The sequence below is a fragment of the Pseudorca crassidens genome, chromosome 6 (assembly GCF_039906515.1).
Source record: "Pseudorca crassidens isolate mPseCra1 chromosome 6, mPseCra1.hap1, whole genome shotgun sequence".
Taxonomy (NCBI): Eukaryota; Metazoa; Chordata; class Mammalia; order Artiodactyla; family Delphinidae; genus Pseudorca; species Pseudorca crassidens.
In genome coordinates this window covers 4,416,617-4,434,150 of record NC_090301.1, presented here as the reverse complement: position 1 = coordinate 4,434,150, position 17,534 = coordinate 4,416,617, and the positions used below count along the sequence as shown (strand labels likewise).

The 17,534-nt window shown below is 38.8% G+C and overlaps 1 protein-coding gene across 1 annotated transcript in view; it reads right to left on the bottom strand.

Moving 5' to 3' along the window:
* IQCA1 (IQ motif containing with AAA domain 1) overlaps positions 1 to 17,534 on the bottom strand; it is a 172,295-nt gene that overhangs the window by 132,679 nt on the left and 22,082 nt on the right. The window contains exon 6 of the mRNA XM_067740134.1: positions 817 to 1,022. Within this exon, the coding sequence (XP_067596235.1) occupies positions 817 to 1,022 (206 nt within the window). The remainder of the gene's footprint in view (positions 1 to 816; positions 1,023 to 17,534) is intronic.

Sequence of the window (17,534 nt, the reverse complement as noted above, 5' to 3'; positions counted from 1 at the left end):
CCGGACAGGGGAAGGAACCCGTATCCCCTGCATCGGCAGGCAGACTCTCAACCACTGCGCCACCAGGGAAGCCCTTGAAATAGAGTTTAAAGCTGCTCCAACTGGGTTGCCTACAAAGCGTTTGTTCTACTGTGTGGAAACTTGTACTGTGTTCTTTAAGTGCTTGTTCTACTGTACTTCTCTAATAAAGGAGCACATCTTTTGTAAACAAACACCACCTTTTGAAAACAAGCTTTAAATTGCTTAACATTTCACTTAAGAGCATTAAAGAAGACCCTTAATATAGGCAGACCCTTAATACAAGATGGTCTTAATATACATAAGGCCTTGTCCCCAGAACTGCTACCTTCCCATCATTTCACGGGAGGCCTGGGGGCCAGGCATCAGGTCGCAGAGTCAGCAGCTGCTTCAAGGGATTATGACAGAGAAGGAGCATGACTGAGACTGTGGAGCCTCATACAATTAGGGTCAAATCCCAGAAGGAAGGGCAGCATGGATTGCTTGTGGCCGGACCCCTCGGATTTCAGACAGACCTGGCCTGTGAAGGCTTACCATCTTGGGGCTGTGTCATCCACCCATGACGTTCAATTTCATGTGGCTATAGAGGTATTATATAGACTGTATTTAAAACCAGGAACAAAAGCAATTTCATTAAAAAAAGAATTAGTTCCTAAATTCTTAGCCTTCACATTCTACTTTTCTAAAATGAAGCCAGAAAACCACATGAATCTATATCAACATGTTTCTGTGCTTAAAAACACACAAGAATGTCAACCACCACAGAAGCGACTGTCAGGATAGATGTCCTACACTCACCTGCATTCGATGAACCAACGCCGGATCTCATCTTGGAGGTTCTCCTTGATGTCGGGACCTTCTATTAGTTTCAAGTCATCCTTGATTGTAACCAAGGCATCTCTGTATTCCTCCTCATGCTTTAACTGCACCTCATCCCGCAGGTGGGTCACCCTGTCAGCCTGGATTAATGCAGCACTGACTTCATTAAACAAAGGAGGCGGGTTCTGAAAATATAAGCCCAAAGGTTTGAGATCATAAAGGTTACAGAGCGGTGAAAAATCTTAGACAATAATGAAATATGTCAGTATCTTCAATGGTGTTCTACCAAAGACCCATTAAGAAATACAAACAGGACAACAGAATCAGATCTTGCAGGAGGGCTTGAAGGAGTAATTCACAACCATGGGGAGGAAGTATGGGATCACTCTGTACTATTTCCCAGAAACTGGTAATTAGCTTAAAAAATGCTTATTTGGTAAATCATTCAAAAAATCATTCAAGTTACAGAAGGTAAAGTTTTCCAAATCTTCTTGGTGAGTGGGAGAGGAAAGAATACAGCATTAGAAAGTAAATGAAGCGAGAATTGATGAAAAGAGTTTGGGTGTTCTGATTTCAAGAAAAATGACACCAACACCAACTCTGAAAACATCCCCTGTATTGTTGAAGACTCTCCAGAGCAGGAAATTCTCAGCTGACTCCAGACATTCACGCTATTACATCTTATTGTCAGAATGTTCTCTCTCCACATCTGCTGATCAGAAAGGCAACAACGTCTAGCTGTAGAACGCCCACCAAATGCTCAGCACCGGTCCAGCAACATGTGGAGGGCTGTGGTCACCGAAAATACAAAGTCACTTTGAGACATAATACCTGTTCTTTAGAACCGCTCAAGAAATGAGGTTGGCGGGATAAGAGTAATGTCCGTCACAAGAGGGAACCATGTCAAATGATCTATAAAAGTGCTACCTTGTGGGTTGGGATGGAAAGAACTAAAAGGGACTTGGAGAAGAAGAACACACATGGGAATCATAGGTATGAGCTAAAGATCCTGAGCTCTAAGGAGTTCAGAGATTCAGCCCAGGTAAGTTAGCAAATTAAGGACAAATTCAGTGGTGTGCTGGGGCCAGCCTGTAATGACTCATGAGATCCAGTTGAGAGATTTTCAGAAACTTTGCAAGCTTGCTGTGAGGCACAGTTATTTTTAAATGCTAAATTATATAAATTTAGGATTAAATTATGTTAACAACGCAAGTTACCGATACCAAGAACTCACTGCTTCATAATTATTTTTACTGGATTTTATTGTCATCTATGCTCTTGATGTCATTATGTCTGTTGTATCTCTAAGGTGAAAATACTGTAATAATGCTGTCACTTCTGTGCGTACCTTCCTGTGTTCATTCAGGTTAGCAGCTTGCAGTTGGCTGTAGGAATACTTACACCGTCGAAATTAGCAAATGCTACAAATGAGGGCTTGATTTACTATTGTGATTTGATTGTATAATAATAATAAAGTGGTAGAGAAAATAATAATGCAGATAAACATAAAAGTGTGTCGTGTCTGTGTCACCTACACTGTGCATAGCGCCCAAAACTGAGGAAATATTCTTCCAGAATCCAAAAACTATAGTCTGATTCAGCAAAGGATGGCTAGTATCAAGTAGAGAAAAGATGACAAGTGTTGGGCATGGATGTGGAGAAATCGAAACCCTTGTACACTGTCGGTGGGAATGTAAACTGGTGCAGGCACTACAGAAAACACTATGGACGCTCCTCAAGAAACTAAAAATAGAACTACCATATGATCCAGCAATCCCACTTCTGGGTATATATCCAAAGGAAATGAAATCAAGATCTTAAAAAGATATCTGCACCCCCCTGTTCACTGCAGCATTATTCACAATAGCCAAGGTATGGATACAACCTAACTAAAGCCAGGGACCATTTTAAATCTGAAAATACATATCTTTTTGTTACAAGGATTTTTTTGGTTCCTCTTCCTTTACAATTTCCTTCCTCTGTTTTCTTAGTTCTTTTCTTCTCAGAACTCCTGCAATTTTCTTTACACGTATCCCTCATCCATCTCTTTGTCATTTTGCTATTTTCTAGGAGATTTTCTTAATTTTTTCTTTCAACTTTATTTTTTGAAGTCTCTATTATTATATTTGAACTCTTCAGCAGCACCTCAACTGTTCTTTGATTCTCCTGTTTGGGGGAATTTTGTTCTAATTTCTGGATTCGATAATCCTATTTTATTTCCATAAGGTTATTACTTTTAGAATTTTGTTTTTTATGTTTTACTTTACCGCTCTTTTTTTTCTTCCAGTTTCTTTTCTGTTGGGCCTCTGTCTTTCCTAAGTGACTGGTGACCCTTTGTGGTTCACGCTTATTTAGAAGGGAGGCTCCCAGAGCTGTTTGGAACCTGTGTAGGGGAGTTGCTGACTGGTGAGGTCAGAGCTGCTTTATTGGAGGTATCTGAGTATCAGTACCCAAATGTCTTTCTTTTGAGCTGGTTTCTGCAGACAGAGATCCTCCCATCTGCTCCTGAAGAGGTGTAAGTGTGGCTGCTAGAGCCAAGCAGAGGGAGGGAGCTATTGGTCTCACTGTTCTCTCTATTTTTTTTTTTACATCTTTATTGGAGTATAGTTGCTTTACAATGGTGTGTTAGTTTCTGCTTTATAACAAAGTGAATCAGTTATACATATACATATGTTCCCATATCTCTTCCCTCTTGCGTCTCCCTCCCTCCCACCCTCCCCATCCCACCCCTCCAGGCGGTCACAAAGCACCGAGCTGATCTCCCTGTGCTATGCGGCTGCTTCCCACTAGCTATCTACCTTATGTTTGGTAGTGTATATATGTCCATGCTACTCTCTCACTTTATTCCAGCTTTCCCTTCCCCCGCCCCATGTCCTCAAGTCCGTTCTCTATATCTGCATCTTTATTCCTGCCCTGCCACTAGGTTCATCAGCACCATTTTTTTAGATTCCATATATATGTGTTAGCATATGGTATTTGTTTTTTCTCTTTCTGACTTACTTCACTCTGTAGGACAGTTTCTAGGTCCATCCACATCTCTGCAAATTACACAATTTCATTCCTTTTTCTGGCTGAGTAATAGTCCATCGTGTATATGTGGCACATCTTCTTTAACCATTCATCTGTCGATGGACATGTAGGTTGTGAAGCATGTCCTTGAGTGTAACTTTCAGACTGGATATGGTCAGCCACAAATATTCTAAGTACCTGCATTTCTAAAATGTCCTCACTTGGCCCTTCCCACTTGAATGGCAGCTTAGTAGCTACCCTGGAGGACACTTCTTCTAATGGGCAGAGCTGCCAGCGACCAGCTTGTTGGAAATTTGATGATTGTTCCTTTGTAGGTAAAGCTATTCTGCTCTTATGATGCTTTACACTTCGTCTTTTCAAAGTTTATCAAAATGAATCTAGGTGTGAGCATTTCTTCATTCATCACATTCTCCATTTAGTGGGTCCTTTCAATATAAAGAATTATGTCTTCTCCTCTGTAAATTTTCCTTCTATTATTTCTTTTTCTCCATTTTTCTCCCTGCAACAAATATTACATAAATGGCAGAGCGCCAGATTGATCTGGCCTTTTCTCTTGTATTGTCCATCTCTCCTTTACTTGCTCGCACTATGTTACAGAAGATTTCTCTATCTTTACCTTTCACAATTAATTTGGCTTTCAGTTATGTCCATTTATTATTTGGATTTATTTAGAATTTTAGAGGGGTTATTATTGTTTTGCTTTTTAGAGCATGCTCTTATCTTCCCAAAATTCCTTCTTATTTTATATTTGCTCCTTTCTTGTTTTTAGTAGTCACTTTGTTCAGGGAAATTATTTTAGATGCAACACATCTTCAAATATACCAGTGAGGTTTTTTTTCCAAGTTCATGTTTTTCCTCAAAATTCTGAAAAGCAGTAAAAAAAAAATATGGATTCCCAGTTCCATCCTGGGGGTGAGGAAGAAGCAAGAAACTAGTAGTTTGGGAAAGTCTTCAAGTGATTCTGATAATATCCAGGTTTGAGGAAAAACTAACTGCTCTAGAAAAAGGTTTGGTAACCTATAGCACACGAGTCAAACCTGGCCCACTGCTTATTTTCGTAAGTAAAGTTTTATTGGAATGCAGCCATGCCCATTCATGTACATGCTGTCTATGGTGGCTTACACACTACAACGGCCACACTGAATAGTTGGGACAGGGACCATGTGGCCTGCAAAGCCTAAAATGATGAAGATAAAGAAAAAGAAGAGGGACTGTTTCCTTAATCTCTCTTTCTGATCTTTCGTTGTTAGTGTATAGGAATGCAAGAGATTTCTGTGCATTAATTTTGTATCCTGCGACATTAACAAATTAATTGATTAGCTCTAGTAGTTTTCTGGTGGCATCTTTAGGATTCTCTATGTATAGTATCATGTCATCTGCAAACAGTGACAGTTTTACTTCTTCTTTTCCAAGTATTCCTTTTATTTCTTCATCTTCTCTGATTGCCATGGCTAGGACTTCCAAAACTATGTTAAATAATAGTGGTGAGAGTGGACATCCTTGTCTTATTCCTGACCTTAGAGGAAATGCTTTCAGTTTTTCACCACTGAGAATGATGTTTGCTCACCACTGAGAGTGAGTTTGTCACATATGGCCTTTATTATGTTGACGTAGGTTCCCTCTATGCCCACTTTCTGGAGAGTTTTTATCATAAATGGGTATTGAATTTTGTCAAAAGCTTTTTCTGTATCTGTTGAGATGATCATATGGTTTTATTCTTCAATTTGTTAATATGGGGTATCACATTGACTGATTTGCATATATTGAAGAATCCTTGCATCCCTGGGATAAACCCCACTTGATCATGGTGTATGATCCTTTTAATGTGTTGCTGGACTCTGTTTGCTAGTATTTTGTTGAGGATTTTTGCATCTATGTTCATCAGTGATATCGGTCTGTGATTTTCTTTTTTTGTAGTATCTTTGTCTGGTTTTGGTATCAGGGTGATGGTGGCCTTGTAGAATGAGTTTGGCACTGTTCCTTCCTCTGCAATTTTTTGGAAGAGTTTGAGAAGGATGGGTGTTAGCTCTTCTCTAAATGTTTGATAGAATTCACCTGTGATGCCATCTGGTCCTGGACTTTTGTTTGCTGGAAGATTTTTAATCAGTCTCAATTTCAGTGCTTGTGATTGGTCTGTTTATATTTTCTATTTCTTCCTAGTTCAGTCTCAGAAGGTTATGCTTTTCTAAGAATTTGTCCATTTCTTCCAGGTTGTCCATTTTATTGGCACATAGTTGCTTGTAGTAATCTCTCATGAGCCTTTGTATTTCTGCAGTGTCAGTTGTTACTTCTCCTTTTTCATTTCTAATTCTACTGATTTTTGAGTCTTCTCCCTTTTTTTCTTGATGAGTCTGGCTAATGGTTTATCAATTTTGTTTATCTTCTCAAAGAACCAGCTTTTAGTTTTATTGATCTTTGCTATTGTTTTCTTTGTTTCTATTCATTTCTGCTCTGATCTTTATGATTTCTTTTCTTCTACGAACTTTGGGTTTTGTTTGTTCTTCTTTCTCTAGTTCCTTTAGGTGTAAGGTTAGATTGTTTATTTGAGATTTTTCTTGTTTCTTAAAGTAGGATTGTATTGCTATAAACTTCCGTCTTAGAACTGCTTTTGCTACATCCCATAGGTTTTGTATTGTTGTGTTTTTGTTGTCATTTGTCTCTAGGTATTTTTTGATTTCCTCTTTGATTTCTTCAGTGATCTCTTGGTTATTTAGTAATGTATTGTTTAGTCTCCATGTGTTTGTGTTTTTTACATTTTTTCCCCTGTAATTTATTTCTAATTTCATAGCGTTGTGTTGGAAAAGATGCTAGATACAATTTCAATTTCCTAAGGCTTGATTTATGACCTATGGTCAACTAATCTATGACGAAGGAGGCAAGGATATACAATGGAGAAAACACAGTCTCTTCAACAAGTGGTGCTGGGAAAATTGGACAGCTGCATGTAAAAAAATGAAATTAGAACACTCCCTAACACCACACACAAAAATAAACTCAAAATGGATTAAAGACCTAAATATAAGACGAGACACTATAAAACTCTTAGAGGAAAGCATAGGAAGAATACTCTTTGACATGATTCACAGCAAGATCTTTTTTGACCCACCTCCTAAAGTAATGGAAATAAAAACAAAAATATACAAATGGGACCTAATGAAACTTATAAGCTTTTGCACAGCAAAGGAAACTATAAACAAGACAAAAAGACAACCCTCAGAATGGGAGAAAATATTTGCAAACGAATCAATGGACAAAGGATTAATCTCCAAAATATATAAACAGCTCATGCAGCTCAATATTAAAAAAACAAACAACCCACCCAATCAAAACAGGGGTAGAAGACCTAAATAGACTTTTCTCCAAAGAAGACATACAGATGGCCAAGAAGCACATGAAAAGCTGCTCAACATCACTAATTATTAGAGAAATGCAAATCAAAACTACAATGAGGTATCACCTCACACCGGTTAGAATGGGCATCATCAGAAAATCTACAAACAACAAATGCTGGAGAGGGTGTGGAGAAAAGGGAACCCTCTTGCACTGTTGGTGGGAATGTGACCATTGTTTTGGTTTGTGATTTCTCTACTTGAATCCACAATTGAGATGCTGTCAGAATACAGCATCCACTTAACGATATAAAGCCAGGGGGAAAAAAATGAAAAGAAAATCACACATATAATACTTGATAAAAATATGTATTAGAATGTGTAACAAACTAAGCAAACTGTCTAAGTTTAGTATAATGAGGACGTGAGAATGTACAACTCTTGATAGGGAAAAACCCCTAAAATGACATTGAACGTGGATCTAGAATAAGAATTAGAGAATCATTTTAAAGAACAATGTTAAAAGCCAGTGATCTAAATTGACTCAAGATGTAAGTGCTCAAAGCCATGACTTTATATTATCTACTTGGTGTCAAAATAAAGAGATAAGAAATCCCTTTATTTAATCATTTAAAGAAGTATCCAATTCTCATATTTTTCAGGAAATGTCTTACATTCCTAGTGTTTTGAAATAGAAGTTTATAACTAACACAGAGATTTTTATCTGATCTCTCCAATGACTACCCTAAAGTCCATTGTTTTCGTGAAGATGTTCAAATGCATCTCTGCTACAATTGACCCAAATTTCTTTGTCTCTGATGAATGTGTTAAATTGTCTTGAAGTCTTGCTTTAATATTATGATTTTTTATCAGTGAATCATATGAAATCCCCCCCACTACATTGTTCTTATGGTAAATCATAGCATATTTTTTTCATAGATTCACACCTACAAACTATATTTGAGCTGGGCCTTTTCCCCTTTGAATCCCTAAAAGTGAATTAATGAGCAGGCAACTCTGACTGGTGTCCTGGCAAAGCTCTACACAGTGTTCAGCCAACTTCATAACACGTCCATGGTCTACGAGTGAAACAGAAGTCTCCCAGCGCTCATCAGATTTTCTGTAATTGGCATGGCACTCTGTCCCACACCTTCTTTCTCTACATTTCTTTACTGATGTTACATCCATCTTTTGAGACAGAAGTAAGGACCTGATTATCCCATTGAACAGATGGGGACTGAGGTCCATCACTTAATGACTCTCCCAAGCCATCCTATGTGAATGAAGAAGCTGGCAATAAGGTTTCTGGATTCCTCCGGGTCTGTGTTTCTCCTATTACACCACGCTGGGCTGTTAATATGTGTGTATTCATGCGTGTTGCTTGAGATAGACTTTCTCTGACAAAAATACATTTGGGGTCATTTGTAGCTTCTTTCGCTAGTTGCTTTTGAATTTAAAGGTTATAATATATGTAGATTCTTATGTTAATGAGTAGCTTTTCCTTTGGGCTACAACATCTTTTTCCTGTTTAGCAACTTTGTTCATACGGCATTCAAATTTGTTAACTCACCGCATAGACAGCAACTCATTGAAAAATAAATTACGAATATTAAAGGGAAATAGAGAACACAATAATATACTATATACGGAAATACATCAGCTGTAGAATAATGCATCTTAATGAAGGCTTCCCACGTGAATAAACCATTATATTTACAAGCTTTCCACAGTTAATGACCCAGAACTAGTTAACGAAACCTAAGTTTATAGCAAGGTCCTCTGTCAGCAAAAATATACATATTAATAATTGATGTTGCTGTAAAAATAGGACATAAGATGATGACTCCTGGGTTTGTGGAGAAATAGGACTCTGTGGTCCATTAACTTAAAATGCTTATCTAATGTTTGATGGGCTTTGCCTTTAAAAATCCTTAGTCAAATTAGTAAGATAAAATGGACATTTGTCCAAATGACAATCTGTTCAATTTATCAGTCACAAATCCCCTTGCAAATAAGTGATTTAATGCTGGCAACTTCCTGGAGGAGCTCATGGTCTTGGGGGTATTGTAGTCACTTAAGGCGTGGATGGAGCAGTGAGGGGAAGGGAGAGGGTCTATTCCAACAAATGACCGCTGTGGTCAGTGCAGAGATTAATCAGCTCCACGCAGCCCCCGGTAGGTCATCATTAGGGAGCACTCAGAGCCGCCCCATCAGCCCATGGGCTCGCGCCACGCGCTTCCTGCGCTAATTTTACACGTGGAATGCCTCATGCTGTGGAGTAAACTGCTCTTCGGTTGGTCCGTTTTAAGATCGTGCGCATGCGGGTGCGTGTGCATGGACGTTCCTTGGTTTATAAAAATAAGCTCTTCTGTTTCACCATTTCATTTCACAGTAATATATCTATACTTGTATATCTGTGTTTATATAAACACATCTACTCAGAAAGAAGAACCCAGCAAGAAGTGAAAAAAAGTTGTGGGGAGAGTCAGGGCTGATGGTTTTCTTTTCTTTTTTAATTTTTTAAAATTTATTTATTTAATTTTTGGCTGTGTTGGGTCTTCATTGCTGCAGGCGGGTTTCCTCTAGTTGCGGCGAGTGGGGGCTATTCTTTGTTGCGGTGCGCGGGCTTCTCATTGCGGTGGCTTCTCTTGTTGTGGAGCACGGGCTCTAGGCCTGTGGGCTTCAGTAGTTGCAGCATGTGGGCTCAGTAGTTGTGGCTCGTCGGCTCTAGAGTGCAGGCTCAGTAGTTGTGGTGCACGGGCTTAGTTGCTCCATGGCATGTGGGATCTTCCCGGACCAGGGATCAAACCCGTGTCCCCTGCATTGGCAGGAGGATTCTTAACCACTGCACCAAGAGGGAAGCCCACTGATGGTTTTCTTTTGCCCTCTGCTCATACTACAGTTACGGTAAATCTTTATTTTAGGATGCCACAACTTCAAGTGGGTGCAAAACAATTAAAAATAGAACAATTTCTAGTCCATTAAGTCTACTTTCTGGAAACTTGTAGTAGTTTTAAGATTTGCTTAATTAAGAGCTGGAATAGAACTGTATAGTTGAGCCTGTAATTGATTAGTGGTGGGAGCTAAATTTGCTACTTTTGCGTCCTACATTCTTTAAAAATGTTTTAAAATAAACACTTCCATGGCACTTAAAGTTTGCGAGACACTATTTTAACTGGTTTACAAATATTAACTAATTTGTTCCTCATAATAAGTAGCCTTATGTATGAGTACCGTTACTATCTTCATTTTATATATGCAGAAACTGAGGCACAGAGAGGTCAAAGAACTTGTCCAGGGTCACACAGCCAGGAAGTGGCAGACTGGAGCTTTGACCCGAAGCATGTACCTCCAGAGTCTCTGCTCTTACCCTGTATATGCTTTCTTGTATCTTTTCACTGATAGTTTTCTTCTGGCTTAAAATAGTTTGTCTGAAAATGGTTTTTTATGGGTACCACAGATCATACTTCTCAAAAATATACATTTGTAATTTTAATGGATATTGCTAAGCTGCCTTGCAAAGAGGTTGCAGGATTGCTTCACTCTTCCCCCCAACAGTGTACGACAGAGCCCTTTTTCCCACACCTTGCCAACATTGTGACCTTAACCATTTTGATCTTGGCCAACTTAAATAGATTAAAAATGACAATTTAATAAGCATTTTTAAATCATGAGTGATGTGAGCATTTAAACCCACGATTATAAGCCATTTCAAAAAATAACAGTGAACACTTACCTAGTGCTCACAGGGTGCAGTGTGTCAGACACTATTTTAAATGCTTTACAGATACCAATTTCTTTAATACTTAACACACATCTTTGCCTGGGTGCTAGCACTATCTCCATTTTGCATGTGTGGAAATCGAGGCACCAGGAAGCCAAGACACCACCCAGGTTCACCCTGCAAGTAAATGGTGGAATCAGAGTCTGAACCCAGGCAGGCTGGCTCCAGAGTTCCTGGCCTTAACCATTCTACTATGCTGCAGTAAAGGACTTTGTAATGGGCCCTAATCTGAGATGAATAAGGGCAAATGTCCTGCCCTAGAGTAGGGATAAAAGAATCCTGGGATCAGGTGACTAAAGGAAGAGAATTGTTTTGCTCATTGAGTTTCTGATGACCTGGGGACCCAGGGCAAGAATAAAGCAGAATAAGAATAACAATAAATACTTCCCAGAAATAAACCCATGCACACATGGTCAGTTAATCTACGACAAAGGAGGCACAAACATACAATGGAGAAAAGACAGTCTCTTCAACAAATGGTGGTGGGAAAACTGGACAGCTACATGCAAAAAAGTGAAACTGGACCCCTATCTCACACCATATACAAGAATAAATTAGGGACTTCCCTGGTGGTGCAGTGGTTAAGAATCTGCCTGCCAATGCAGGGGACATGGGTTCGGTCCAGGAAGATCCCACATGCCACAGAGCAACTAAACCTGTGTGCCACAACTACTGAAGCGGGCACACCTAGAGCCCGTGCTCCACAACAAGAGAAGCCACCGCAGTGAGAAGCCCGCGCACTGCAATGAAGAGCAGCCCCTGCTTGCCGCAACTAGAGAAAGCCTGTGCACAGCAACGAAGAACCAACACAGCCAAAAAGATAAAAAAATTAAAAAAAAAATAAACAGTTTTAAAAAAAAGAATAAATTAAAAATGTATTAAAGATTTTAATGTAAGGCCTGAAACCATAAAACTCCTAGAAGAAAACATAAGGCAGTAAACTCTTTGACATCAATCTGAATATTATTTTGGACTTCTCTCTGCAGGCAAGGGCAACAAAAGCAAAAATAAACAAATGGGACTACATGCTTTTGCACAGCAAAGGAAACTATCAACAGAACTAAAAGGCCACCTACTGAATGGGAGAAAATACTTGCAACTTATGTATCTGATAAAGGGTTAATATTCAAAATATATAAAGAACTTACACAATTTAATGTCAAAAAACAAACAGCCCAATTAAAAAATGAGCAGATGACATAAACAGGCCTTTTTCCAAAGAAGACATACAGACGGCCAACACAGACACATGAAAAGATGCTCAACATCACTAATCGTCAGGGAAATGAAAATCAAAACCACAATGAGACACCACCTCACACCTGTCAGACTGGCGATTATCAAAAAGCCAAAAAAAAAAATAACAGGTGTTGGTGAGGATATGGAGAAAAGGGAACACTTTTACACTGCTGGAATGTAAACTGGTGCAGCCACTATGGAAAACAGTGTGTAGATTCCTCAAAAAATTAAAAATAGAACTACCATACAATCCAGCAATCCCACTTCTGGGTATTTATCTGAAGAAAACAAAAACACTCACTTGAAAAGACACATGTTCACTGAAGCATTATTTATGATAGCTGACATATGGAAGCAACCTAAGTGTCCATCCATAGATGAATGAATAAAGAAGATGAATAAATGAATATATATATAATACACAACACACACACACACACACACACACACACACACACACACAGGAATATTACTCAGCCATAAAAAAGAATGAAATCTTGCCATTTGTGGCAACATGGATGGGCCTGGAGGGTGTTATGGTAAGTGAAATAAGTCAGACAGAGAAACACAAATATCATATGATTTCACTTATATGTGGAATCTAAAAATCAATACACATGGACATCAAACCAAAACCGAAACAGACTCATTGCTACAGAGAACAAAGTGGTTGCCAAAGGGGAGAGGGGGACTGGGCGGGGGAGGGGGGGGTGGAGGCCAGGAGAAGTAGGTGAAAGGGATTAAGAGAAACAAACTTCCAGTTATAAAATAAATAAGTCACAGGAGTGAAACGCACAGCTTAGGGGATGTAGTCAATAATATTGTAATAACTTTGTGGGCTGACCATTTCAAAATGTACATAAACGTCAAATCACTATGATATATACCTGAAACTAATATGATCCTGCATGACAATTATACTTCAATAAAAAATACTTACAATCAAACTAAAGGTTCCCAGTTAACTAGACTGTAAGATCTCATTTAACAGAAAAGAAAATGGTGAGTTTTCTTTTTTTCCCAAAGCATCTTGAGGTGGACTTTTGAATCACAGAAATCATTCAGGGTGTCCTCCTCGGGCTCTGATTCCCTTGCTCAACCTAAGAGCCTTTCATGCATGCCTGTATCAGGATCACTGCTTTTCCTGGTTTGCAAACATTTTCCTTGTGCAGCACACACAGTGTACGTGGTGGGCAGTACCCGCTGCCCTGGGGATCTCCGAATCCTCCCTCTGCAGCTGGGTGAGGCTCGGACCCTGCTGGGCTGTTCCAATGGCACTGCTTTTCCAGACTGTACTTTTAATAGACTAATTTCAGGTTCATAAATCTAAGTGAGACAGGTTGGGACCTGGGACCCTTTGCTGCAGTGCTTGCACCTGGACAAACGTCTCCTCCAGCAACAAAAAGCAAAGAAAGGGACTATAAGGGACTAAAAATAACTGCGTGCATGCACAGTTGGGGCAAATCATGAACAACCAGATACATAAAGACCAAAAACCCAACTGCCACTTCTGAGGAGCCGGGAGCAAAAGCAGGGTGTCGCGAGCAAAAGCAGGGTACTGCGCATGCCCCCAGCACACCACCACCAAAGGGGTGGGCAGAACACCTAAGCTAGACCTCCAGCCCAACCCCTGGACACACCCCTACCCTCACCTCCTACAAGGAACCAGCTCGCCTGCACTCAGGGAGTGAGCAAGGGCACCGCTACTTGTGTTTGCCCCCTCCAGCTGCAGCAGGGGCCCCAGTAACGCCTAGCCTGAATTTCTTTGGGCCTCTTATCAATTTCTATTGATTAAGGAGGCTGAGAATCCTGGTTGGTAACACGAGCAGCAAATAACAAGGGCCAAGTCAGTTTATATTTTGAAATCAGTGGCCTGCATGTGTTAGGCAACAACTTATTTTGAAATATTTTGTTTTGTTACATAGAAAGGTTGTGATGTACCGTGATAGTTTTCCTTTGTACAAAATCATTCAGTTATCGGGATAACGTAATGTAATTTCCCAAGACGATGAGCAATCAGCCACCATTCCTTGAAGGCAACCCGTCTAAGCTCTCGGCCAGGTCCGGAAACCCTTCTAACAGCTCTGTGAAACAGGTGACACTATCCTGCTCTTACAGAAGGAGAAACTGAGGCTCAGAGGGAGGGTGAGTGAGTGGCTCAAAGTGTCCCCCCGCAACCCACGTGGTAGAGGGGCCGCCCCAGACACCTGCCACTCCATCCACCTGGCAGGCCAACCCTTCAAAGGCCAAGGGGAGACGCGCACTCATTTCTAAGATGCTGCTGTCCCCAGACACTTAGGGAAACAGCTTCTTTTTGTATTTAAAAAGTAAAATAAAACCAAAGCAAAGCAAAACAAAACCCCATAAATCATGGCAAATCTGTTTTTTAATACATTTATTTCTAGAAACAACCAAAGGTCATCTGGTGCCAAATATAATGAGTAATGCACAGGACCAAGCCGGACGCCATGGTTTGGGGCTGAAATCAAAGTGTGATCATAAAGACGGTTTCATTTTGATTCTTCGCTCATTTTGGCTTTGACAGCAGTTCCCAAAGAGAAGCCCCTGAGGGCCCCGGACCAAGGGGAGCCTCAGGAGAGAGCCGCCTTTCGGGAGCATTCATTGGGTGCCCAAGCTCCTACCTGGGGTTATTTGTTAATAAGAAATGAGTCTAATTTATTGACCGAAAAATAATCTATAATGTAGCCTGTTTCAGGTTAGAATTTGAAAGTGAGCAGGGTGTTATGGTGTTTTGAGGATTTAGCTGATGCATTTCAAAGTGACAGTTCTTCGTGTTTAATAAGTATCCCCTAGTGTTCTTTATTATAACGTAAACATTGATAGCTTCAGGGTAACATAAAATACACCATGGTCTTGGCTGTAGGACACATTATTTCAAATGGACCCACAGAATGAAATGTATTACATTCATTAAGTGTCCTCCTTCATCCACTCCATTGGCTCTGCCAATTAAAATAACTGCACATGAATTTTTAGAGTGCTATTTATTTTCCTTTGTAGATTTTAGAATATAAATATTTAAAATGGCAAACATCAAAAAATAATTTATATGACAATGGTAAAGGCAACATTTAGTCAGGAACTGAGGACATAATTATGTCGTTTGCTCTAATTCTCATTTCAGTTACTAAATACTCACCCCTGGAAACAGGCCAAGCTTCCCACAAAGATACAAATACTGTTTTGATCAGAGAAGTCAATGGTTTATACACTGATATGATGTAACAAAGTAAAATAATGGAAAAATGAAATTTTAAAATGAGTAGACACTATCTTAATTAGTGATATAGTGGAAAATGTATTTAATTGAAAACATTCCCAGGATTTGGGGTAATGGATTTTTATGGTAATCAGCCAGCAAACAGAAGATACCATTCTTTTAAAAACTGAATGCATATATTTCTCAATGGTGTAAAATTTCATAGAACATGTAATACCAAGAGAAGACATGCTTGGAAGAAAGCAAACTGGAGAAAGTCGCATTTAATACAAAACAGACAAGCTGTCCTATTTACTATCCAAACTCTGTACTGCTGAAAAATTAAAACAGACTTCCTTTATTTGAGTTGAGCATATACAAATGACAAAATAAAACAGGAAAATTACAGTAAAAAACATGTTACTCTATCTTTATGTGGTATCAATGTAAGCCACTAAAACTTTAGGTTAAAAAAATAGCATTTGGCCATTCCCTAAGTTTCTGGCCTGTTACGCATCATATTCAGTAAATGTCGGCTGAATTAAATTAAATGGAAGTGGTTGAGTCAAACTGCTGCTTACATAAAATTTCATGTTACACTTAGATTATCTTAGATTGAATCTTCTGACCGCAGGTTTAATTTTTAAAGTAGAAAATTGGAGATAACCATTGTTTTTATCATTACATCTCATATTTCTGTGTCTCTAACGGGTAGAACAGAGAAACAATTTTGTATCATAAACTGTCCACCTGTGTACATACACCAAACAATTTGGAGATCTGAATAGCAAAAACTGATAATATTCTATGGCTGTTTGCTTTTATTTTTAAATGTGTGCCTTTTTTTTTTTCCAGTTAATGCAGTAAAATTTAAACATTTTGGAAAATACAATTAAAACAAAAAACTTCCAGAGTTCTGACATGAAAAAAGGAACACGATATAAACTTTCTTTCCTTTGTATGTGCATGTATGTGTGTATCTATTTAGTTGAAATCCTATTATATGTACAATTCCAAATCCTGTATTTTCACTCTGAGCATTTTCACATCAAAAATGAGTCATAAACATATTTTTTTAATGGTGGTCTATCACTACTTTAAGGTAGGTCCACCATAAATCATTTAACTCCATCCCTACTCTAGAACGCTAGAATTGTGTATTTCCAATTTTTCATTATTTAAAACAACACTGTAGGAAATGTCTATGCACATAAACCTTTATTTCTGATGATTTCCTCAAGCTAGAACTAGAACTCAGGTGGAAGGATATCTTTTAATGATCGTGTTGCCTCTTTCAGAAAAGCTGAATCAATTTAACTCACCGTGTATGAGAATAAGCATCTCATCACACTCCTGTCAATAATTATAACTTGATCTTACATTTAGGTCTTTAATCCATTTTGAGTTTATGTTTGTGTATGGTGTTAGGGAGTGTTCTAATTTCATGCTTTTTCATGTAGCTGTCCAGTTTTCCCAGAACCACTTATTGAAGAGACTGTCTTTTCTCCATTGTATATTCTTGCCTCCTTTGTCATAGATTAATTGAACCAAGGTGCATGGGTTTATTTCTTGGCTTTCTATACTGTTCCATTGATCTATGTGTCTGTTTTTGTGTGAGGACCACATTGTTTTGATTACTGTAGCTTTGTAGTACAGTCTGAAGTCAGGGTGTCTGATTCCCCCAGCTCTGTTTTTCTTTCTCAAGATTGCTTTGGCTCTTCGAGGTCTTTTGTGTTTCCATATAAATTCAAAAAAATTTTGTTCTAGTTCTGTGAAAAATGCCATTGGTAATTTGATAGGGATTGCACTGAATCTATAGATTGCCTTGGGTAGTGTGGTTATTTTAACGATATTGATTTTTCCAATATAACTTGAAAAAACTTTTCCCCCCCAATAAGACAGATACAAATTGCCTTCTATCATCAGTTCTAACATACATACTTTTCATGGTTTAACATACCTGAAATGTTAAATATACAGGGATGGCTGTATATTATGATCAGGGATATGTTTTGGTTTATTTGCTCAAACATTTTCTTTCATTTTCAATCATGATGTATCTTATAATGAACAACATCTTAGATTGAATGAAATA